The 25,204-nt window shown below is 43.4% G+C and overlaps 1 protein-coding gene across 4 annotated transcripts in view; it reads left to right on the top strand.

Moving 5' to 3' along the window:
- Dpp6 (dipeptidyl peptidase like 6) overlaps positions 1–25,204 on the top strand; it is an 812,759-nt gene that overhangs the window by 570,455 nt on the left and 217,100 nt on the right. For all 4 annotated transcript variants that reach the window (XM_075955602.1, XM_075955604.1, XM_075955601.1 and 1 more), the window contains exon 4: positions 12,478–12,572. In XM_075955602.1, the coding sequence (XP_075811717.1) occupies positions 12,478–12,572 (95 nt within the window). The remainder of the gene's footprint in view (positions 1–12,477; positions 12,573–25,204) is intronic.

Genomic DNA, 25,204 nt, shown 5'->3' with positions numbered 1-25,204 from the left:
TCTAATATGTATATATTCCATACCTTCTTCATCCATTCTTCCATTGAAGGGTATCTAGGTTGTTTCCAGGTTCTGGCTATTACAAACAATGTTGCTATGAACATAGTTGAGCATATACTTTTGTTGTATGATGGGGCATCTCTTGGGTATATTCCCAAGAGTGGTAATGCTGGGTCCAGGGGTAGGTTGATCCCGAATTTCCTGAGAAACCGCCACACTGCTTTCCAAAGTGGTTGCACAAGTTTGCATTCCCACCAGCAATGGATGAGTGTACCCCTTACTCCACAACCTCTCCCGCAAAGGCTATCATTGGTGTTTTTGATTTTAGCCATTCTGACAGGTGTAAGATGATATCTTAAAGTTGTCTTGATTTGCATTTCCCTGATCCCTAAGGAAGTTGAGCATGACCTTAAGTGTCTTTTGGCCATTTGAACTTCTGTTGAGAATTCTCTGTTCAGCTCAGTGCCCCGTTTTATAATTGGGTTGGTTAGCCTTTTACAGTCTAGTCTCTTGAGTTCTTTATATATTTTAAAGATCAGACCTTTGTCAGTTGTGGGGTTGGTGAAGATCTTCTCCCAGTCAGTGGGTTGCCTTTTTGTCTTAGTGACAGTGTCCTTTGCTTTACAGAAGCTTCTCAATCTCAGGAGGTCCCATTTATTCAATGTTGCCTTTAATGTCTGTGCTGCTGGGGTTATACATAGGAAGTGGTCTCCTGTGCCCATGTGTTGTAGAGTACTTCCCACTTTCTCTTCTATCAGGTTCAGTATGTTCAGACTGATATTGAGGTCTTTAATCCATTTGGACTTGAGTTTTGTGCATGGTGATAAATATGGATCTATTTTCATTCTTCTACAGGTTGACATCCAGTTTTGCCAGCACAATTTGTTGAAGATGCTCTCTTTTTTTCCATTGTATATTTTTAGCTCCTTTATCGAAAATCAGGTGTTCATAGATTTGTGGGTTAAAGTCTGGGTCTTCTATTTGATTCCATTGGTCGACTTCTCTGTTTTTATGCCAATACCAAGCTGTTTTCAATACTATAGCTCTGTTCTTGGAATCGGTTTGTCAGTACTTTACTGAGTATTTTTGAATCAATGTTCATGAGTAAGATTGGTCTCTAATTCTTTTTCTCGGTTGAGTCTTTGTGTGGTTTTGGTATCAGGGTAACTGTAGCCTCATAAAAAGAGTTTGGCAATGTTCCTTCTGTTTCTATTATGTGGAACACTTTGAAGAGTATAAGTATTAGCTCTTCTTTGAAGTTCTGGTAGAATTGTGCACTGAAACTATCCAGCCCTGGGTTGTTTTTTTTTTTTTTGGTTTTGTTTGTTTGTTTGTTTGTTTGTTTTAGCTAGGATGCTTTTGATGACTGTTTCTATTTAATTGCTGGTCTATTAAAATTGTTCACCTGGTCTTGATTTAATTTTGGTATGTAGTACCTATCCAGAAAACTGTCCATTTATTTTACATTTTCCAATTTTGTGGAGTATAGGTTTTTGTAGTATGCCATAATGATTCTCTGGATTTCCTCTTTGCCTGTTGTTACGTCCCCCTTTTCATTTCTGATTTTGTTAATTTGGATGTTCTCTCTCTGCCTTTTGATTGGATTGAGTAAGGGTTTGTCTATCTTGTTGATTTTCTCAAAGAACCAGCTCTTCTTTCATTGATTCTTTGTATCGTTTTGTTTCTATTTTATTGATTTCAGCTCCCAAATTGATTATTTCCTGTCATCTACTCCCCCTGGGTGAGTTTGCTTCTTTTTGTTCTAGAGCTTTCAGGTGTGATGTTAGTGTGAGATTTTTTTTCCACTTTCTTTATGTAGGCACTTAGTGCTATGAACTTTCCTTTTGGCACTGGTTTCATAGTGTTACATGGGTTTAGGTATGTTGTGCCTTCATTTTCATTGATTTCTAGGAAGTCTTTCATTTCTTTCTTTACTTTTTCCTTGACCAACTGGTGGTTCAATTGAGCACTGTTCAATTTCCATGAGTTTGTAGACTTTCGGCAATTAGTGTTGTTCTTAAATTCTAACTTTAAACCATGGAGATCTGATAAGTTACAGGAGGTTACTCCAATTCTTTTGTATCTGTTGAGGTTTACTTTGTTACAAGTATGTGGTCAGTTTTAGAGAAGGTTCCATGAGGTGCTGAGAAGAGGTATATTCTCTTGTGCATGGGTAAAATGTTCTGTAGATGTCTGCTAAGTCCATTTGAATCATGACTTCTGTTAGTTCTCTTATTTCTCTGTTAAGTTTCTGTCTGGTTGACCTGTCCATTGGTGAGAGTGAGGTGTTGAAGTCTCCTACTATTAGTGTGTGGGCTTGGATGTGCAATTTAAGCTTTAGCAATGTTTCTTTTACGTACATGGGTGCTCTTATATTGGGGCATAAATGTTCAGGATTAAGACTTCATCTTGATGGATTTTTCCTGTGATGAGTATAAAGTGTCCTTCCCCATCTCTTCTCATTGATTTTAATTTGAAGTCTATTTTGTTAGATATTAGGATAGCTATACCAGCTTGTTTCTTGGGTCCATTTGATGGAAAAATCTTTTCCCTACTCCTTACTCTGAGTTAATGTCTGTTTCTGAGGTTGAGGTATGTTTCTCATATACAGTAGAAGGATGAATCTTGTTTTTGTATCCATTCCCTTAGCCTGTGTCTTTTTATAGGAAAATTGAGTCTACTGTTATTAAGAGCTATTAATGATCAGTGATTGTTAATTACTGTTATTTTTCAGTGGTAGTGTTTGTGTGTTTCCCTTCTTTGGTCTTTGCTGGTGGGAGGTTATCTGTTGCCTGTGTTTTTGTGGGTGCAGTTAGCTTCCTTGAGTTGGAGAATTTTTTTTTTTAGTACTTTCTGTAGTGTTAGATTGGTGGACAGGTATTGTTTAAATTTGGTTTTGCCATGAAATATCTTGGTTTCTTCATCGATGGTGATCGAAAGCTTTTCTGGGTATTAGTAGTCTGGGCTTGCATCTGTGGTCTCTTAGTGTCTGCAGCACATCTGTCCGGGACCTTTGGCTTTTGTGGTTTCCATTGAGAAGTTGGGTGTAATTCTGTTAGATCCGCCTTTATGTGTTACTTAGCCTTTTTCCTTTGCAGCCCTTAATATTCTTTCTTTATTGTGTATGCCTAAATTGCACTTTTCTATACTAAATTTTGTCTTTGGCAATTTTGTATGTGGACATATGTTTGCTCTCTCTCTCTCTCTCTCTCCATGTCTCTCATATCTCTCCCACCCTTGATACACATAACTCTCCTTTCTACAGGTCTGTTTCCCACATTTATGTCTTCTTATTTTCTCTTAACTAGGTCTTAACTAGGACCATCTGTGTGGCCAGCAGTTTGGAGGTATCCATTAGAGCCTGGTGAGCTTACCATTTGTTACACAACAACCAAAGTTAATGACTCTCCAGCTCCCAGAAGCCATCCTATGAAAATAGTTCAGCCCCTCCCTGATCCATTATTGACAGGGACTGTCTTATGCAGGCCCAGTGCAGGCAACCACAGCTGCTTGGACTTTTTTTTTTTTTTTGCAATGGATGGCTGTATCAGTCCTGAAGACAGCATTTTACATCCCTTCTCCCTATCTCCAAGCTTTTGCATTCTTTCTGCTTTCTCTCCCACAATGCTCTCTGAGCTTTAGAGGAACTAGTATAAATGTCATGCTTAGGAATGAGCATTAAACCATCATTTACCCTAAGCATCTTGCAGCCTTGAGTCTCTATATCCACCATTGTTCTCTGTAAAGGGAAGTCTCTTTGATTAAGGATGAGAGTAGCATGTGTCTATGGCATAAACACAAATATTTAGGATTTGTTTTTTTATTTTTTTAATTGTGTGTGTGCACACATGTTCATGTGCATGCACAGGAATGCAGGTAGCACAGAAGGCCAGAAGGGGGCATCACATACCCTGGAGCTGAGTTACAGGTTGTTGTAAGCCACCAATCTGATGCTAGGAAAAACTCCAGTCCTCTGTAAGGGCTGTACCTGCTCTTAACCACTGAGCCATCTCTCCATCCCCCTAGACATAAAAATTTAGTTTGGTACCCTGTGGGTTTAGCTGACCCAAACTCATGATTTTTTTTTTAATGCATGAGCAAGTAACATGTAAGGTCAGCTGACAGACTTCTGAGAAATGACTGGGATCTAATATTTGGAAGACTCTAAAAATAATTTGTTATACCTGTTGAATATTTTCACATCTCAGTTTGAGGAAGTGAAATGAGGAGTAAACACCTCTTTCTGGAGACATCCATGTCACCCATCTCTGGCTCATTAGTTATCTGAGCACTGGAGAATTGTATTGTACACAGAATAGTGAGAGTTAAAACACCCTTTAAGCAGAGTACTTGGCATTTGGCATGTGACAGTAACCAGCAGTCAGTAGTGCCCTAAGCTTCTTTTCATAGTCTCCCAGTCTCTGTGTTCCTGAAACCACTGTGGGGACCTTTTCAGTTATACCTCCCTGTATGACATATGGTATAAAATATACTTCCCTGTATGACATCATCTCTCTGTTCCCATGCCATCTAATGCACTTCCCTGTGTGACATCATCTCCCTGTTCCTGTATGACATCATCTTCTTGTCCCTGTATGACATCATCTTCTTGTCCCTGTATGACATCATCTCCCTGTCCCTTTGTGACATTATCTTCCACGGCATCAAATGGAATTTCTTGTGTGACATCATCTCCTTGTCCCTGTATGACATCATCTCCCTGTGTGATATCATCTCCCTGTCCCTTTGTGACATTATTTTTCACGGCATCAAATGGAATTTCTTGTGTGACATCATCTTCTTGTCCCTGTATGACATCATCTCCCTGTGTGACATCATCTCCCTGTCCCTTTGTGATATTATCTTCCACGGCATCGAATGGAATTTCTTATGTGACATCATTTCCTTGTCCCTGTATGGCAACATCTCCCTGTCTCTGTGTGACATTATAGGGAAAAAAATCTCTGACAATATCTCATGAAGAGGCACAAAAGGTAAAATCTGGAAACCTAGGACATCCGTCCCTATTTTGCCCAACCCCACCTCTGACACACCTCTTCCCCCTGGGACCACTGGTCCCCACAGTGGCTCCGCAGGTGGTTTCTTGGGGAAGGCTGATGTTTGGTGAATGAGTTTGATGACTATTAATTTGTTCAAACCATTGCTCATTTATTCAGCAGCCAGTTTCACAATTGTCACTCAGGTGTTAGAACGGCAGAGCGTGGCCTCTCATAGCTGCGTGCTAAGAGCAGAGCTGAACTGCACAGCTCTGACCAGCTGCATGAGTGTGGGCCCATGAGTGGTGTGCACACTGGAAACAGAGAGGGGTTGAGTCTGTGGGCAGAGTCAGGAGCACCTCACACTGGGGAGAGGGTGACCTTTGCTGAGCCCAGGTGTGCTCACCTGGTCAAGGCCAGCAGAGGTAGCAGGGTGCAGAAGCACAGAGGTGTGAAGATCATGGTGGTGTTCAAGAGTGGCAGAGATCTAAAGTGAGAAAAGGGACTCTGGAAAGAATGTGGGTGAGTGTGAGTCAGTGTGAGCCTCAAGAACTTGGTCAAAATAACTTGTGCCGAAGAGATCATTTTTCTAAAAGGGGAGAGAAAGATTCAAAAGGTCATGGTCTTGTGTAAAGTTCATTATATTTGAAAATTGCCTTGTCTTGGCTGAGCCCTCTGAGAAGTTGGTTCTGAAAGAGGGGCTGCCCTCTTCCACTTCAGACCCATGGGTGTTTGTCTCCAAGTGTCCTCCACAGCCTCCTGTCTGGGGATGAGCTGCCTCCAACTCTGACAGAGTGAAAATATTGTGTGCCCTTGAGAGCAGCTTAAAGGAAACCATTTCTGACAGATGTTACAGTTGTTTATAATAAATAAAAAAAAATGTCAGTAGGAAAGAGAAGCCAGAAGCTAAGCCATGCAAAGCCCAGCCATGACAAGAATGCTCATTGGTGGCTTGCACACAACTTACCCCGAGAGGCAGACAATGGGGTATCTTTCTCGAATGCCATTTATTGTTCACATGTCACACCTCAGAGAAAAGGAAACAGCTCATAGCAAATGGATCCAACAGCTAACAGTCTAGCTCTAAGTCATGACATCCAGAAGCAGAGTTCACTCACAGGCAGTGGATAGAGGCAGCACAAACAGTGGCAAACCCAGCTCCCAGTGCACAGCAAGCCACCATATCGATGCTGACACCATGTCCTTGTGAATTGGTGCTGGTTCTGCAGCAGTTGCTCTTGAGAGCAGTGGAGGCTAGCCACTCACAGCCTTAACTATGCTCAGATAGGCCAACCAGGGTGCCGGACACTCGGGGGTCAGAGCCAGGGCAGAGGCAGGAAATCCTGGTGGAGATGTGGTCACAGGAAGGGTCCCTTGTTGCCAAGTATAAAAAAGCATGTTGCCAGTGAACCCACATAACTAGAGACCACAAGAAATTCTTCAAAAGCAAGAAATGGCACTCAGTGGGAACCCAGGGCCCTCACTAGCAACAGGCAACATCAGAAATGAGGGGGAAAATGGCCGCAGCATGAGATGACTTTATCTTTATGACTTTTCACCTTGACATATTTCATAACAGGCAAAAAATGATAACATAGTCTGGTGGGATGTGTGAAGTATGCTGGTATAACACACATGGCAGCTGCAAATGGGAATAAGTGGGCCCCGGAGGCTCAACAGATTTCTGCATTTCATGAGAAGCAGTTTGTCAGCTGGGAGTTGCTGGAGGCCTATATTACAATCGCTAGGGCAGTCACTACCTAGTGCAATGAAACGCAGTCAAATCTGGCAAATAGAGACACTATTTAGTTTGATGCTAAGCCACTCGCTTGTGCTTTTGCTTTTGTTGCTGTGGTTTTGAGGGTCTTGCCCCAAAAGTCACTGCCCAAGCCAATGTCTTATTACTTCCTTCCTATATTTTCTTTCTAAAATTTTACTTTTTTTATGTGTATGCATCCAGAAGAGGGCATCAGACACTATGAAGCTGGACTCAGAGGCAGTTGTGAGCTGCCTAATGTGGGTACTGGGAAGCAAACTCAGGTCCTCCGAAAGTACAAGTTGCTGAGCCATCTCTCCAGCTCCCCCATGTTTTCTTGTAGAAGTTTGAAGGGTTAAGAGTTCATATGTAAAGTTTTAATCTATTGGATTGGTTTTTGCATGGAGTACGGAGTAAGAGTTTAGTTCCATTCTTCTGTGTGTGGATACCCAGGATCCACAAAATCATGGCCCTTTCTCTGATATGTATTCTTGGCACCTGTGTCAAAAATTCAACTGGGAATAAATATGTGGTTTTTTTCTGGTATTTCCATTCTGTTTCATTGCTGGCTTTGTTGCTTTACGCATCTGTTTTCAGCCAACACCATAGTGTTCTCACTAGAGATGCTTTGATAGAGGTTTTGAAATTGGGGGTGTGATGCTCAGCTTTGTGCATTTTTATTCAAAATTATCTTGACAATTTGAGCTTCTCTGTGACTTTGAGAATTTGTGATTTTTTTCTACTTCTGTAAAAAACAGAAGACATTAAAATTTGGATAGAGATTACGCTACTTCCATCGATCACTTTGAGTAGTATAAATTGGATAATAATATAGCTCAGCATATTAATCTGTGAGATGAGCATCTGGAGAGGTGACTTGGTGGTTCAAAGTACTTGCTCCTCACTCATGAGGATTAGAGTTTTGACCCCAGCAACCACATCAGGGGTGGGGTGCACCGATGCCTGTGACTCCAGCTCCAAGGGCTCTGATGCCTTCTTTGGTCCTCTGTGGGGGCACCTGCACAGACACAAACACACACTCACACAGACACATGCATAAACAAAATAAAATAAATCTTCTTTAGTTGTAAGATCTGAGGCTGGAGAGATGCCTTGGCAATTAAGAGCATCAGCTGCTCTTCTAGGGAACCTGAACTCAGTCTCCTGGGACTACTCCCAGCTCCTGCAACCACAGCTGCAGGGAACCCAAGGCTCTCCTAAGACCTCCACTAGCGTTCGCATACAGACCACATACATTCACAGAGACACACAGCATACACACAGACATTCTAAAGGTTTATCTTTAAAATGTGTAAAATGTAGCTGCTGCTACCCATAGAAGTAAATTGTTAGCTTTGACAGTATTTTTTTTGAAAAGGTGGAAAATATACCAAAGGCCTAGTATCCACCCTGAAGACGTCAGAAAAAAGAACATGGTAAAGCTAAAGTAAACGAAACAAAAAAAAGGGGGGGGGGTAGGGAAGAAAGTGGTTAAATCTTGAAGTCAAATACTGAGATGAAAATTATGTTGTCAAACTCATACCCTTTGCAAAGGTCAATGGAACCAGTGAATATCTACAGAGCCTAGATCTATCTGGACAAGAAACACACAAACTTCCCTTTGCAGAAAACACCAGGGCCATAGCTGCAGTCCTAATATCCTATGAAGTCACAAACTACCAGCCTCCTAAAAAGATGATCAAATAGTACTAGGAGCAAAGTTGGGACTCAAGACATGAGACCCCAAAATATAAGGCACTGGAATCCAAGGGTCACTACAGTAGCAGAAGTCCCTGGCCCATCCTCCCCAAAGCAGAATGCCAAAGACCTCTCTGGCTTGCTCTAACACAGATCCTAAGACTGCTCCGGAAGTGCCTACCTGACATGCATATAAAGGAGGTGCTCCTATCACTAAACGCTCGGGGGCACAGGGAAGAAGAGGTGCATGCAAGCTTTTCTGAACCCTAATTGTCACTGCAATTGTGTTCCCTTGGTCCCATCGTTTCCCATCCTTGCCCACTTTCCATCAGTCTGAAGCGTAGAAAGACACAAGCTTTCCCATTTCTCTAGTTCTTCTCCGAAGAGTTTCATTCCAATAAAACTCCTTTTTAATATTTTGCCCACTTTTCTCTTGTTCATCTGTCTTTTGTTATGGATGAGAAAAAAAGTCTTCTCCCTACACTATTTTAAAAACATTTACCTACTCTATCACATGAATAGTTTTCTTGAGTAACTCACCTCATCAAAACAGATCCAAGAATAGAGAGTGTGAATAGCTCTATATCAACTGAAGAATTTGAATTTAGGATCGCAAGCCTTCCACAAAGAAAGCCTGAGGCTCAGATGATATCACTACAAAACTATGCAAATCCAGGCTTCATTTGTTCATAAAGCAGAACTGGTTCAAATACTTCCCAACGCATGTTATGAAGTCAATAATGCTCTTATTTTAGAGCCACGCAAGCCAAGAACCAAACTAACCAGTATCTCCCATGATCTCAGATGTCAAAGCCTGAGCCAAGCATTGTCAAATTAGAACCAAGACTATGGGAAGTGGCGCATTACAGCATGTGCAGCAGGCCTGGTCCTGGACTTGCATCTAAAGACACAGCTCATTGGATTAACTAAAACTCACGTGGTAACTTCACCGTTCGCTGAAAAGCATTCTGGAATAGTCAACAACCTTTCAAGGCAAGACTCTTAACAACTAAGCAGTTCAAGCTCACAGACTCAGACCTACAAAGTCTGCTTATGAGAGAGAGCTCTTACCGCTACTCTCAAGCTTGAGGGTGAAATGCTGCCCCCTACCTGACATCAAGAACAAAGCCCACAGGCCTCTTCAAGCCTCTCTGGCATAGTCCCTGATAATCTGAATGGAAATGCACATCGCCTTGTGACCTGACCTGGTTTTGGAAGTGAAAACCCTCTTAGAGAATATTTTTCCCCAGTAGGCTAGAACTAAAAAGAACATTGAATAAAGCTTCAATAATGAAAATTAATTTTATATTAATTCAATAGAAATAACTGAATAACAGTTAAGTGATGATTACAATTCCATAAAATGCCAGAAGGTTTGTGGCTGATGTATTATAGATGGTGATCAAAATCCATCTACTAAAGTGACTTCAGTGTCATCAAGACTCTAAGAAGATGTAAATAAGTTGTTTGGGGCCAGAGGAATGAACTGTTCTGGTTAACTCTTGTCAACACGACACAAACTCAGGTCAGTTTGGAAGTGTGACCCTCAGCTGAGAAATTACCTCCTGAAAATTCGGCTGTGGCAATATTTATGGGACATTTTCTTGACTAAGTATTGATGTGGAAGGACCTCATCACTATGGGAGGTACCACTCTTAGAAAGATGGTCCTGGGTTCTTTAAGAAAGCAGGCTGAACAAGCCACAAGGAATAGGTCAGTAAGCAGCACTTGTCCGTGGCCTCTGCTTCAGCTCCTGCCTCCAGGTTCCTGCCTTGAGGTGTTTCCCTGACCTCCCTTCATGATAGACTCTAATCTGTAAGATATAATGAACTCTTTCCTCCCCAATTGGTGATGGTAGTTATGACAGCACCAGAAAAATAGCTAGGACACTAATATTCCCTTCTTCCCAGGTGCCACCTCAGCTTTGAAAAACTTGACCTGTCTGCGTGGAATCTGGAATCCACAGATGAGAGAAACCACAGGGCATTTGTCTTTCTGACTCTCACTTATATCGATGATCTCCCGTTGCATCCCCGGTTAAAGTGCATGGCATGCAATTGAAGGAAATTGTCTTACTAAACCCATCATTAGATAGAGTGAGTATACTTCAATAGGAAGATATCGAAAATGCTGAAGTGAGAGTCAAAGAAAGCCCAGACTGCCACAGCAGCAGCAGTCGTCGAGATGAACTGTGCATCTGTTGCCATAGTATCCTGATCCTCAGTACTTCTTTAAGCTTGACATGTTTCAGAAAAGCAAGGGTGTAGACTGGACAGCACAGCTGGGAAAAGCAGGACGAGCTTCAGGCTTGACTCACCGCACCCAGGACTTGCTGAAAATCTCCAGACACAGCAGGAGGTAGAAGTGCCAAAGGGACAGACACAGGTGTTGGGATGGGATGGAAAGCCATAAGCTAAAGCCTGCGTTACAGGCCAGCTAGTGTGGAGCACACTGCAGGGAATAACAGAGACCTTGTCTCGACCAAGGTAGAAGGTGAAGACCCACACTCCGGGTGGTTCTCTAATCTGCATACCTGCACTGTGGCACATGCATGCCTAAACTCACATGTATGCATGCATACATGCACATATGCATTGCACACTCAAACATACACACAGAGGTGTGTGTGAACACACACACAAACACACACATACAACCACATCAGACTCCAGGAACACATGGGTTGCTGACGAAGCTTTGAGATCACATGACTTATCACTGAGAGAGTAATGGCATCAGAATTTCCTGGAACATTCTGGGTGTAAATAGATAAAATTCCGTCCTTGCCTCATGCACAAACAAGCCTCTCCATGCAAACTAAAGCCTCATTTTTGAAAAGAAAAGCCAAAAATGCTTCAGAAAACAGACAGGAGTCAACCATTCTCATCTTGTTTTTATTAACCTGCATCAAGTATACATGAAAATGGATTTTTATTATGGCTTTTCATACATGTATACAGTGTCTTCTGATCATATTCTTCCCAGCTCCCCTCCTGGGCCCCCACTCCTCCTTCTCTCTGCTTTCTGGAACGTTCACCTTCCACTCTTTGCTTTCAGCAGTTTTGTTGATGTTTTGACTTCAGATTAAATGAGCAGCTATGGCAATGGCTTCCCTGCAGAGGTGGAGGTTCCTAGAACAGATACTATGCTGTGGACAGGGTTAGAAGTGGCTTCTAGAGCCTCTCGCCTGTGTCACTACGCACTGTTATATCTTCCAAGGTGAAGGCAGGTTTGCCCATCACAGATTTGCCAATTGTTAGGGCTGGCGAGACAACTCAGTGGCAAAGAGAGTTTGCTACTCCTGCAGAAGACCAAAGTTCAGTTCCCAGCTCCCAAATTAGATAAACTGACAACCGCCTGGAACTCCGTCTCCAGGGGGTCTGACATCCTCTTCTGACCTCTAATAGTGCACACACACATGCAACACCATTCCCAATATTTTTAAGTGAATTCTGGGTTCAACTCAGGACATTATACTTTCAAAGCAAACATTTTACTCACTGAGCATCTATCTCCCTAGCCCCTAAATATCAATTATTAAGGGAATAATTGGGATTTTGAAAAGACCAGAGTCACCACAGCTGATGATAGATTCAAAAGATGTCCCTGGCAGGAAACTGGGGGATTCACACCAGGAGCTGACAGACAAGAGTGAAGTTGGCTTTCAGGGTGTGGCCATGGGTAATCTCAGATCCAGGGAGCTGTCAGTAGCTTTGCTACCAACCGTCTACTCCTCTGTAGTAGCAGATTCCATCTGCTTCGTGTATCCATTCTGTATGCCTTGCCCAAGAAAGTCCTTCATAGATGCAAACTGCACACATGCGCTACGCTGTCTGTGTGGAGCAGGGATGGCTCAGAGATGAGCGTCCTGGAGGCCACGCCTGGGGAGCTAGAAGTAGGCACCGCTTTTGAGAGGTCCCTCTCTGAGATGAACTACACAATTCATTTCACATGCAAGTCCGTCAAACACTGAGGGTTTCTGGGTGGCTCATGTGTTTTTTTTTTTTTCTGTTTCCCTTCTTGTAGATAAAGAATTCATCTATCGAGAACGGAAAGGGAACGTCATACTGCGGAATGTTGAAACCAATAATTCTACGGTTTTAATAGAAGGCAAAAAGATTGTAAGTACTCTCTCTAATGACCAGGATAATTTCGGAGTAATTTTTTTCTCCTCCTGCAAGTCAATAAAGCAGAAAATGACTTTAAGTTTCAACTTTCGGTTGAGCTGAGGAGAAGCATTAACTTGTAATACCTCTGGCTGAGAAAGTAAAGATATTGGGAAATTGAAAGTTCACTAATTTAATAAGTTGAAAGCCTGCTTCCTTTGTGGGGTGGGGTGGGTCCTGAAAATCCTTCCACAGGTGTTGGAAGCAGGTGTTGCATGTCAAGTATAATTGAAAGGTAACGTCCGAAGGCTTTCACACAATCACAGGACAATCGCAATAAAGCCCACAGAATAATACTTCAGGAGAACTTGCCCAATCTTATTAAGAAAAAAGAATCTTCACCTGCTCAGGGAATATTGACTTAGGTGCGATAGCTGTGTCGTGACAGAGAGAGCATTGGGTACAGTAGGGTTTTTTATGACTTAAAAATAAGTACTAAGCCGATCTGAAGGTATTGCTTTTTCATCCAGGAAGCCTCGTTTTGGATTTGTGTATGAAGATATTTGTAAAACTGCCTGATTCACTACCAGAGATCATCAAAAGGGGATTGACTTCCTTTCTTTGTTTGCAATGCCTTCGCCCTTGGTGTTAGGAACAGTGCCCCTGTGAACCCAAGGTTTGTCATTTTCTTGCCTGGTTCCCTTGGGGCAGTAAAAAGAGGAAGCACATGAATAGTGAGACCTGGAAAATGGCCAAATGTCCAGGTCAGAGTGATGATAAACCAGCCGGCTAAGACTTGAACCTGTGGAGGAATCCCAGACTGATGGAATTTGGAGCAGAAGAGCTATAGGAAAGGCCAGCCCGCCCCAGAGAAGGCCACTGGCAGATGAGCCTCTAGGAGTCCCAGAAGCCTGGGGTGGCCAGGTCCAGGAGCTCTGCTTAGGAAGAGTGTCTTCTTCACTGACCACCTATCCTGGCCCCAGAGAAAGCCGCCTCTACTCTTAGCTTAGTTTGCCACATTTTTCTATTACATTTCTTTCTGCTCTGAGGATACCATGTCTTTAACATAGCTGCATCCTGCTTTTTATATAACCTGGTCCCACCCCATGAGGGTTTCATTCCCAGAATCATTTTGAGGTTCAATCAAATTATATCGTCCATAGAGGACTAGGAGAGAAGACTGTGCTTACCCTGTTGCACTAAAAGATCATTTGGGGTAGAATTATTAAAAAGTCATCTGACTCAGCCACTTCAAATACTAAAGTTACAGAAACATTTTTAAATGTTCATCAGGAAGAGAAGGCACTCTGCCTGCTGCTGAGGGGCGAGTCATTTCCAGCTTAGGGTGTGGTTTAGTCCAAGCCAGGAGGATATGTATAGCCATACATGCAGAAGACACAGAGTGCAGCCCCTTAGGTGCCGGAGAGATGGCTCAATGGATAAGGGCACTGGCTGTCCTTCCAGAGGACCCAGGTTCCTAGCACCCCATGGTGGTTCACAGCTGGCTATAACTGCAGTCCCAGAGGATCCAGTACCCACTTTTGGCCTCCTCAGGCAAAAGGCACACATGTGGTACACAGACACACATGCAGGCAAAAACCTATGCACGTAAAATAAAAGTAAATAAGTCTTTAAAATCAGTGGTTTTTAACAGGTCATGTTTGACCGATGTTGTCTTAGTCAAATAGACAATTTCAGAATTTATTTTAGGTACAGAAAAAATGTTCCCCTCACGCATTAACTGGCTTATTCCATTTACCAGTCTTTATTGCCCTGAGATATCACAAATTTATAAACATTTATTGGACACTGAACACATGCAATCTGATCATTGGAAAATTTTTCACTCATTTAAATGCTGCCAGAAACAGAAATTAAAAAAAAAAAAGGAACACAGAATAAATGTCACTTAGTGGCCTACACTGTAATTCAGATGCAAAATCTGGGTTTAATTCCTTCTTAGTTGCTTAGTTGCTTCAAGTGTCTGGACTCCTGTTTCTTCTTTTCCAAGTTGAAATAATTTCTCCTGCCAGCCTAGAACATGGCAGGCTGCCGTGAGACCCAACAATAGGGAACCTGCAAACCCTGTGTCTTCCCAAGGTGAGGCAGGGTAAAACCAAAGGAACAGGCAACATGGAGTGTGGGCATGCTCCACTCTTCTCTGTATTGGTGCCACCAAAACCCTGGCAAGAAGCAAACTAAGGGAGGGGAAGTTTATTTGAATGGATGGTTTGCGGAGGGCACAGTCAGTCATGAAGGAGAAGGTGTGGCAACAGTCAGCCCTGTGGTGGCTGGATCTCACAGTAGGCCCTGTGGTGGCTGGATCTCACAGTAGGCCCTGTGGTGGTGGATCTCACAGTAGGTCCTGTGGTGGTGGATCTCACAGTAGGCCCTGTGGTAGTGGATCTCACAGTAGGTCCTGTGGTGGTGGATCTCACAGTAGGTCCTGTGGTAATAGATCTTACAGTAGGTCCTGTGGTGGTGGGATCTCACAGTAGGTCCTGTGGTGGTGGATCTCACAGTAGGTCCTGTGTTGGTGGATCTCACAGTAGGTCCTGTGGTGGTGGATCTCACAGTAGGTCCTGTGGTAGTGGATCTCACAGTAGGTCCTGTGGTGGTGGATCTCACAGTAGGTCCTGCGGTGGTGGATCTCACAGTAGGTCCTGTGGTGGTGGATCTCACAGTAGGCCCTGTGGTGGTGGATCTCACAGTAGGTCCTGTGGTGGTGGATCTCACAGTAGGTCCTGTGGTGGTGCGATCTCATAGCAGCTGCTTATTAACAGCTCAGTGGATCAGGAAGCAGAGACTAGTGCTGCCTTTAACCCTCAAGGTTTAATTTCCAGAGACACACCCACCTCCCAGGGGTTCCACAGTCTCCCCCAACGACTCTACCAACCCTGTAGGGGACATTCTATAGCCAAACTGCAACCCCTTCTGTTGATCAATAGGTGGTCCATTATTGTCTGAATTCAAGTTTGTTAAATTACTAAAGGCAGCCTGATGCCCCTGTGAGACCAATTGTAATTTTCAGGTTAGTTTGTAAAACAAGTGGAGAAAGAGAAAACAAACTGTGAATTCTGTGGTCAGCTAAATTTTAAAATATATTCTGCAATCTTACTAATCACATTCTTTTTCCTATGCCAATTAGAACAGATAAATTTTATACACATGCTTCTAGCCTCTTCCCTAACTCACAGTGATTAGACGAGAGGACATGTGACCCTCTATCCGCCCTGTAAGAAGGAGCCAAGTCAGTGTCTTTGAGACGGAGTCACACTTGGGCTGAAGCCAGGCACTGGTAGTACAGGCCTTTAATCCCAGCACTGGAGACAGGTGGAACTAGAGTGAGTTCCAGGGCAGTCAGAGAAACCCTGTCTAAAAAACAGAAGTTAGGTTGAGTGCTGGCCTCATGTGTGGCATGCCTTACCCTTCCCAAACAGCGTCATTTAGTGAAAAACTTTAACACAGTCATTGAAGGAGATACTTGTCACGCTGCTGTGGCAAAACACCTACAAAATGCAGCTTCAGGAAGAAAGGGGTTATTTTGGCTCACTGTTTAAAGGGGTTACAGTCGGTCACAGTGAGGACAATGTGGCTGCAAGAGCTCAGTGCAGCCTGTCATATCGCGTCCACAGTCAGGAAGCAGAGAGTGATGAACACCTATGTCCAGCTGGCCTTCTCTTCATTCAGACTACGAACGGTGCTGCCTCATTGAGAGTGGGCCTTCCCACCTCAGCTAACTACTGCAGACAATCCCTCACAGACATGCAGAGGTCTGTTTCCATGGTGATTTCTAAATATCGACAACTTGATAATCAATATAGTGATTACAGGTCTGCCCCTTGTAACTTGGCACCCATGTATCACTTTTAAGTCATTGCCTTCAAGCTGTGTCCCTGTAGACTCACGGCCATCTCATAGTGCATTCAGTCTGACTTCAGATTCAATCTTTATCGTAGAAATGGAAACGAGAGATGCCGGGTTCAAGAGGGGGGCACTGAGAGGTATTGTCCTCCAGGGGACTTCTTTATTAGGAGAGAATTAAAAGTATGTACAGTACCGTGGACTTCTGAGGAGAGTCCTCGCGGAGCGGGAGAGAGAACCTCCCATTCCAATAGATAGCATGGGGCTTCTATTCTCAAAGAGTCCTGAGAAGGGGAGAGTTCTCACACCATGCAGCTGGAGGGTAGCCAGGGAGAAACATGGGGGGCTCCTAGTGACTACAGAATGACAGCACGTGCTCCCTGTCAGCTTCTGGCAGCAGATTGGGGGGCAGCAAGGCCTCAGGGGATATGGTTGGGTCTGCGGGGTTTGTTTGACTTCTGCGATACACATACTCATTCTGTGCCCCTTTTATTGATGATGCCAGTGGCAAGAGCAACACCTGTGCGTCATTTAAATTGTGCCAGACACTTAGGAGGAAGTCTAGAAAGACATTCCAAAGCAATACAAAATTTCGTACGTCTCGAGTCACTCTGGGGAGTTTTTCACTAGTAAACAACCCGAAAGGTACAACGGCTTACATTAACACAAATCCCTGGCACTCTGAAGATGAGATGCGTGGATAGAAATGGTGAATTAGGATGTAGCCCTTAAAACGGCAGCTCAAGAGGCACTGGGGTAATATGAAAACAATTCATGATGCTCTATAAAATACATGGAAGAATACACGCAGGGTGCCTACACATCCGTGAGTAATGGAGGGCATCATCATTGCATCAAAACGGCCAGGAAATAAATATTAACCATGCAGTCAGTTCATCTTGCTGACTGGCAAAACTCTGTGTTGTTTTCTAATGTGATTTAGACAGCTGCTGTCTCATGGCATTTATTCAGTAATTTAATCTGATTCATGAAATTTGAACCTCATGTTCCAAAGAGATGAGCCATTGCTGCCCTCCTAAGATGAATACAAAGGACTGTGCGGATGCCTGGAAGTTCTTAGAAGAGAGAAGCAGCTGTCAAGGAGGCGTTTCTGTCATGCTTCTCCCTGTCCTTGCTCTGCCTTGCCTCCCTGTTAACTCAATTTATTATTAATCACTTATTTTAGCCACCAAATTAACATTCAAGTAAAATGGCATTTTGTTTCTCTAACATACATCTTTTTGATTTTATATCACCATTAAGACATAGAACTGGAATTTTATATCGGTCTCTTCAAATTAATTAATTTTGACTCTTCACAAGAGGGGTGTAATTGGGCAGCTGCTCAGAGGCGTTTTCCAAAGTAGGGCAGCCACAGCCTGCAGAGGAAGTGCAGGAGTCCTGGGGAGCAGACCGTTTCTTTCCTCTTCCTGTTTCCTTCCTCCCATGAGTCACTAGATAGTCGCTGTCACTTCTTTCACTTTAATTAATTTCTACCCAGGACTTCATGCCTCCCGCCTTGTGAGGTGACAAGAACTATGTCCTTGCCCTCTGCCTCTTACCATTTCCTGTCCCTGAATGCACGGCCCAGCTGTACCCGGGAACAAAGGAAGGTCTGATGGGCATCATCACAGGAGGGAGGCAGATCGGCCCTGGGGGCCCATGGGCCCCACTCGACTTCAGCTGCTGCACCCACAGCTCACTGTGACCTGAGCCCACATGTAATGGGCTGACATCGGTGATCCAGCACAGCCTGAAGGCAATCCCCCATCTGAGACTGGGTTTTGATTAGCGTGAGAATAAACTCGAGAGGGGAAAATAACCTTGTCTCTGCTGTCACATGGGAGCTGGCAGCTTGTGCTGTCCCGCAAATGTTTTGCTTGGCTAGGGACTGGTTTATTTCAACTTGAAATTCAGATTGATGGCATCTACTAAAAAATAGAAAGATCTGGTGGCCATGGTTCATTTTCTCACAGAAAGCAAAACACAGCAGGAGTACATGTCTCAGCCCCTTGAATGGGAATGGGACTGGCTGGTCCTACTCCCAACGCCTACCCTGCTGGTCCAAGTTCAGGTTTGGTCTTCCCAACTTAGTTAAGATAATCTCCACAGACATGACCACAGACCAATCTAATGTGAAAAAAAAATCACCGAAACTCTCTTCTTTGATAATTCTAGATTCTGTCAAAATTGACAACTCAAGACAAGTGATGCCGGAAGGTCTATGGGGTGAGGGACTGGCAGTTCTTCATACTCCAAGCACCTACGGTATGACCAGAGGGGTCCTAAGCACCGCACAACCATGGCCTCATGTAGCTGAAATTCTCAGGAGACTTACAAGTCAAAATGCTCAATGATTCTTGTTTTATTTTATTTCTATCTTATTCAGGGTTACCAGTGTTGTCATGAAACATCATGACCAAAGAAACTTGCGAAGAAAAGGGTTTATTCCACTTGTATTCCCACAGCATTATTCACCACTGAAGGAATCAGGACAGGTGCTAAAACGGAGCAAGATCCTGGAGGCCATGGAGGGTACTGCGTACTGGCTTGTTCCTCCTCCTTCTCCTCTTTTTCTTCCACCTCCTCTTCTTCCTCCTCCTCCTTGTGGCTTGCTCAGCCTGCTTTCTTATAGAACCCAGGACCACCAGCCCAGAGATAGCACCACCCACCATGGGCTGGATCCTCCCACAACCATCCCTAATTACGGTACTGCCTTACAGCTGGATCTTAGGGAATCATGTTCTCAATTGAGATTCCCTCCTTTCTGATGATTCTAGCTTGTATCAAGTTGGATAGAACTATGTAGTAATGAGGCGAGCAGGCCTGCTTTTCGTCCTGCCTGGCTCCTGCACAGCTAGCTTAGCCCCAGAAATAATAACACACAAACTGTATTCATTTAAACACTGCCTGGCCCATTATATCTAGCCTCTTCTTGGCTAACTCTCATATCTTGCTTTAACCCATATCTAGTAATCTATGTATCACCACGGGGTCATGGCTTATCAGGAAGATTCTAACCCATGTCCATCTCCGGCTGGAGCTTCATGGCAGTTGCCTGACTCTGCTTTCTTTCTCCCAGCATTCTGTTCAGTCTACTCCACCTACCTATGTTCTGACCTATCAGGCCAAGCAGTTTTCTTTATTAATTAACCAATGAAAGCAACAGATAGATAGAAGATCCTCCTACATCAGAACTAGTCAGGATAATTATTTAAATTTTTTGAGAATTCCATATGTGAGTACTATATTTATATCATTTCCACCCCTCCATCCCCACCCTTCAACTCTCCCTCTGTCCCTCCCAACTTTACCACCCCTCTCGGGTTGCTCATATTTGCAGGTGTTTAGGACTGATCAGTTGGGATCAGGTGACCTATTGGCAGCTATTAATTTCCTGTAGCTTTTCATCTAAGCATAGGGCCTCATGACATTTTAATTTTTCCCGTCCATGTTGGCATGTTAGCTGGTTTGTCACTGGGCAGGTCTTGTTTGGGTGACCATATTGTTGGTACTTTCATGGGTGCTACTCCCTATAGTATATACAAGACACTATCGCAGGGAAGATGCCTTGGCCTCTGGCTCTTGCAATCTTTCTACCCCCTCCTGTGCATTTTCCCCTGAACCTTAGTTTTAGGAGTTGCATTATAGATGCACAGACTGGGGCTGGTCACTTATGCTCTGCACTTTCACCAGTTGTAAATCTCTGCAGTAGCCTCTGTCTGCTGCAAAAACAAGTTTCTTTGATGAGGGGTAAAAGCTACACCTACCTGTGGCTATGAGGATAAATATTTAGGATATAGTTAGCAATTATATTCGTTTAAGAAAACAGCAGAGCCGGGCATCGGTGGCGCACGCCTTTAATCCCAGCACTCGGGAGGCAGAGGCAGGCGGATCTCTGTGAGTTCGAGGCCAGCCTGGTCTACAAGAGCTAGTTCCAGGACAGTAACCAAAAGCTACAGAGAAAACCTGTCTCAAAAATCCAAAAAAAAAAAGAAAAGAAAAGGAAAGAAAGAAAGAAAGAAAGAAGGAAAGAAGGAAAGAAAGAAAGAAATCAGCAGTAGCAGATTCTCCTCTAGGGTCTGTGACCTCTCCAGCCACAGGCAGATGGTTGGGTTTGTAGTACCAGGCATGAACTCCCTCCTGCTGAGCTGCCCTTAAGTCCTATTAGAAGGCTGTCTACCCCCTAGATCTGATGTACTATTACACCACTGGAGATATCTTCTTGCCACTCTGGTCACTATTGTGGTTCACAGCTTTACAACTGGTTAGGAGTATTGATTGCTTTTCTCCCTTGCCAGCTTGCATCATACCTTCCAGTATTATGAGAGCCAGTCCTCAGGGAAGAGGCTTCCAGATCAGTTACAGCTCAATTCCTCCAAGCCCTGTGTCTGAAGGAGGTAGTGTCTTCAGCAGAAAAGATCAGAAAATAAGAAGCTAAGTTGTTTAACTGGTGGCTGATATCTTGGAGTGAAGAGAACTTTGATTAATTCTACAGTAGAGTGCCTTGGCCCCAGAGGACACCCTCCAAGATGCTGTTAATGCCTGCATCCATGAGCTTCACTAAATCCTATGGCCAATGCCCTTTTCACCCTCAAGGAGCACACCACTGCCTTAACTCCCAGATATTGGAGAATGACAGACAGTAAAGCTAGCATACACCTCTTTCCTTTTTCACAATTTCATGGGTAGGGAATTCATTCCTCTCATGGTGTGAGGTTTGTTTCTCTTTCCGCACCGAGTTGGGAGCTTTTCTCCTAAAGGAAGCCTGTTAAGGACTCTCCTTGACACACTCAGATTGCCAGCCTTGAGCTACTTTTGTGCCTTTAGATCATGCAGCATCGTGATGGTCAGTCTGAGGTTCCTGCTGAATGATAAATGTAGAATGACCCGCTTGTTCATCCTGGCCACCCGGCCAGCTTAGCCCTGTAATAGCCACACAGAAACTGTATTAATTAATGTAGTAATAAGAGCAGTGGGGCTGCGTCCCCAGCACCCCCGCCGCCTGCTAGCTTATGCCCCGAAATAATTACATGGACACTGTATTCTTTTAAACACTGCTTGGCCCATTAACTCTAGCCCTTACAGGCTAATTCTCATATCCTGATCAACCCATCTCTAATAATCTGTATAGCATCAGTCTTACCGGGAAAGATTCAGCATGTCTGACCTGGCAGCTTGCTTCATGGCATCTGCCTGGGAGAGGGGAGCATGGCCTCTCTGAGCTCACTTCCTCTTCCTCCCAACATTCTGTTCTGTTTACTCCACCCACCTATGTTCTAACCAATAAAATGGGCCAAGGCAGTTTCTTTATTTTTTAACCAATGACCTTCCTCCATCAAATTAAATCATTGCTTGGCCCATTAGCTCTAACTTCTTATTGGCTAACTCTTACATCTTAATTTAACCCATTTCTATTCATCTATGTATCACCATGAGGTCGTGGCCTACCAGCAAAGTTCCAGCACGTAGATATCTCTGACAGCGGATCCATGGCGTTTTGCTGACTCCATCCTTCTTCCTCCCAGCATTCAGTTCCATCTTCCCTGCCTACCTAAGCTTTGCCCTATCAACAGGCCAAGGCAGCTTCTTTATTTATTAGTGATAATTACAGCACACAGAGGGGACTCCCACACCATTTCCCCTTTTCTGTTTAAATAAAAAGAAGAGCTTTAACATAGCAAAATTCTAGCCAGAATTACAGTTACAATATTTATATCTACTTTATCTTTTATCACAACTAAGGAAAACTATAACTATAAATTTTTAACTCCATCAAAGACTCCAGAAGGATATAATATTACCTAAGTAAACAGGAAGTATATTGTAAGCAACTTCCAAAACTCTAAAAATGACAGCGACATCTTGCTGCCTGGACCCAAAGTTCTTCTGTACTATTGGGGCATCCATCTTTAGCCTGTAGGCCCATAATGAACAGCAGACTTTTTCACAAAGCAGGAAATTTTAAAGACAGTTCCACCTATACTGGCAGTTTGTCCATCACATTTTTCTGTGTCCTGCAGAATGTCTAGCAGACTCTTTCATGAAGCAGGAACCCCGCAGGAACCCCAAAGGGTACATAGATAGGTAATCTTCAACCACTTCAAAGAGCTGTAGAATATGGCATTTAAATAAATTAGGGTTCTGTTGAGGTGAGACACAATTGCTCCTGGCAGCACCGATCTATTCCCAAGAGAATGTTGAGCACTGAAGACACTCCACTTGGAGCTTGTTTTCTTCTTGGCAAAACTGGCCTTTGGGCAAAGAAATGCTCATACCTCAACCACTGACAAGGTACATAGTGTCCAGAAATGGATAAGCAGGACTGTCAAATCTTGCCAGGACAGGGTAAAACAGTTTTGAAAATTTTCCTGCCTCTGAAAATAGTCTGTCAGTTGTTCTATGCCTTAGCCAAAGTTGGTTGCTTCAACATTGCAAATGAGACTTTGGGTGATTGCCCAGGTAGCCAGTTGTCTCTGTCATTTGTTGCACATTTTGGAAGTTGCTTGATTTCACTTCCTGTTTACTCAAGTAATATTATTTCCCTTCTCAGATCTTCAATGGGATTGAAGACTAGATAGTTGTAGTTACTTTCCTCTCATGACTTGGCCAATTTATTTATTATACAAGACTTAAACTAGTTAGGATAGGATAATTATTAAATATACTTGTTCTTATTGTATATAATTTTGTATTAGGCTTAGAAATTTCTTATTTAAACAAAAGGGGGAGGTGCTGTAGGAAGTCTTACAGCCAGTGGTTACCTGCCCACTGAGGTGTGGCCTCTTATACTATCTATGCCGTTGTAGAGCATGCATCCAGCCTCTTTGGTTTCTAATCTCCGTTCAAGCAGAGGGTTCTGATTTGTGATTCTACCCCTAAAGAAATAACTGTCTATTTCTCAATTCTGAGCTAGTGTGGGATTTTCTTTTAAGTATCCTTCTTCAGATGAAGGAGTTGGTAGTGTGTATGCTGTAGAGTTGGCTGAGCAAAAACACAGTTCACACCCAAGGCAGACAGCACCTGACAGCATGCATCATGAGACCCCTCTTTAAATGAGTCACTTCTAGAACTTTACATTTACTATATTCAGACCATGGTTGACCCTGAGTAATGGATGCTGTGGAACACAGACCACAGATGAGGGGCCTGCTATAAGCCATACCTCAGGTTCATGGAGGACTTCTGTTTCTTAGCAGGCTGAGGCTGTGTTCCACCTCTAATAAGGATGCCCTGCTGCTGTACTGTGGTTGTGGCTTGAGGGCAGACTTCTCCCTAAACTCCTCCTTCTTTCTCCCAGCATTCATTTTAGTTTTCCCTGCCTAGCTCTGTTCCACCCTATCAGGCCAAGCCAGTTTTCTTTATTAATTAATGGTAATCACAGCATTTAGTGGGGGATTCCAAATCACCTCCTCTTCATGACTCATCCCTTGTTGATTTTCATATATTCTTGGCTTTTGTTGTTTTGATGAACCAATGAGTTTCCTTAGGATTGTTTGCAGCCATGGGGAAAAGGTTAATTAAAAGAATGTGGACACCTTACCACTCGCTATACCACTGAAGAAATGTCTCTCCCTTCCTCATCAACTACTGATGCCCATAGATCATGGGGAAACACATGGCAGAGGCATCCTAAAGAAGAAAATATTTGTTTTGGCTCAGTCCATCATGGCACAAGACATGGAGATATCACTCCCTTTTCAAGTTGCAGCAACAGGAACCCATCACGGTGGACCAAGAAGCAAACAAAAAGCCTTAGAACTAAGGTGGGCAGTACCATCAAAGGCCTACCCCTAGTGGCCTGGTTCAGCCAGCCACGTCCTATATCCTAAAGCTAGGGAACAAGCGTTCAAAACACAGGCCTATGGGGGACATTTCCAACTCAAAGCACAACCTCATATACGAGCCTGAGCACCTGAGATACCCATGAAGTCCGCACACTTACAGTAGCATGAGCTCTGTTGCTTACACTAAAAGCACACGAAAGCCATCACACTCAGACTGATGGCAACAGTAGCTTTGCCCTCTTGCTGTGGCTGGGACTGATTAATACTTTCTGACTGTTCATATCAGTGGCCAGATGGGAACAAATATTATTTCCACTTTACAGAAGCAGGAGCAATTAAGAAAGTCTCAAACTTTCCCATAGAAAGTTTGATGTAAACAGGATGCAAAGCACAGACTTTCTGAGCTCACAGTCCAAGCTTACGGCTATTTAACTTTAAACATAGAGGACAGGAAGTGGTAAAGACTAGAGAATTCGGAAGGTGGCTCCAGTAGTGTGAGCCTTTGATTCTGAATTATATCTGTGGTATGAAGACAAGGACCCTCCTAGAAGGCTCTGCCAGCGCCATTGTAACATCACAGATGCACAGAATTCAATCCTAATTGTGTTAAAGTCTGTAATAGTTTTTAAAATCAATTATTTGGTTTAACACAAAAGAGTTTCTCAAAGCTAGCAAGCCCAGAAGCTATATAATAAGAATGTTGGCTATAGTTAGACTACTTTATAACTTTTAAATTTTAGACATTAAAAACATAAATAACTACTTAGATGGACAATATTTACAATTCAAGTAACAAACAAATACATAGCATTTGAAATCTATGGATAATTCTTCCTGTGGGTTGGTGAATGTCAAGGCACCAGTGGAAGGAGGGAAGATCCCAGAAGTTGCTCAGTGGAGCTGAATTGAAAGTTGTTCAGTGGAGGCTGAACTGGGGCTTCATCATTTGGGAAGCTGATCACCAGTGGAGAGTCTCAGAGCAGATGATCACGAGGC

This window comes from Microtus pennsylvanicus, chromosome 21 (assembly GCF_037038515.1).
Source record: "Microtus pennsylvanicus isolate mMicPen1 chromosome 21, mMicPen1.hap1, whole genome shotgun sequence".
Lineage (NCBI taxonomy): Eukaryota > Metazoa > Chordata > Mammalia > Rodentia > Cricetidae > Microtus > Microtus pennsylvanicus.
Note: the sequence above shows the minus strand (reverse complement) of the source record. Positions and strands in the feature narration are given on the sequence as shown.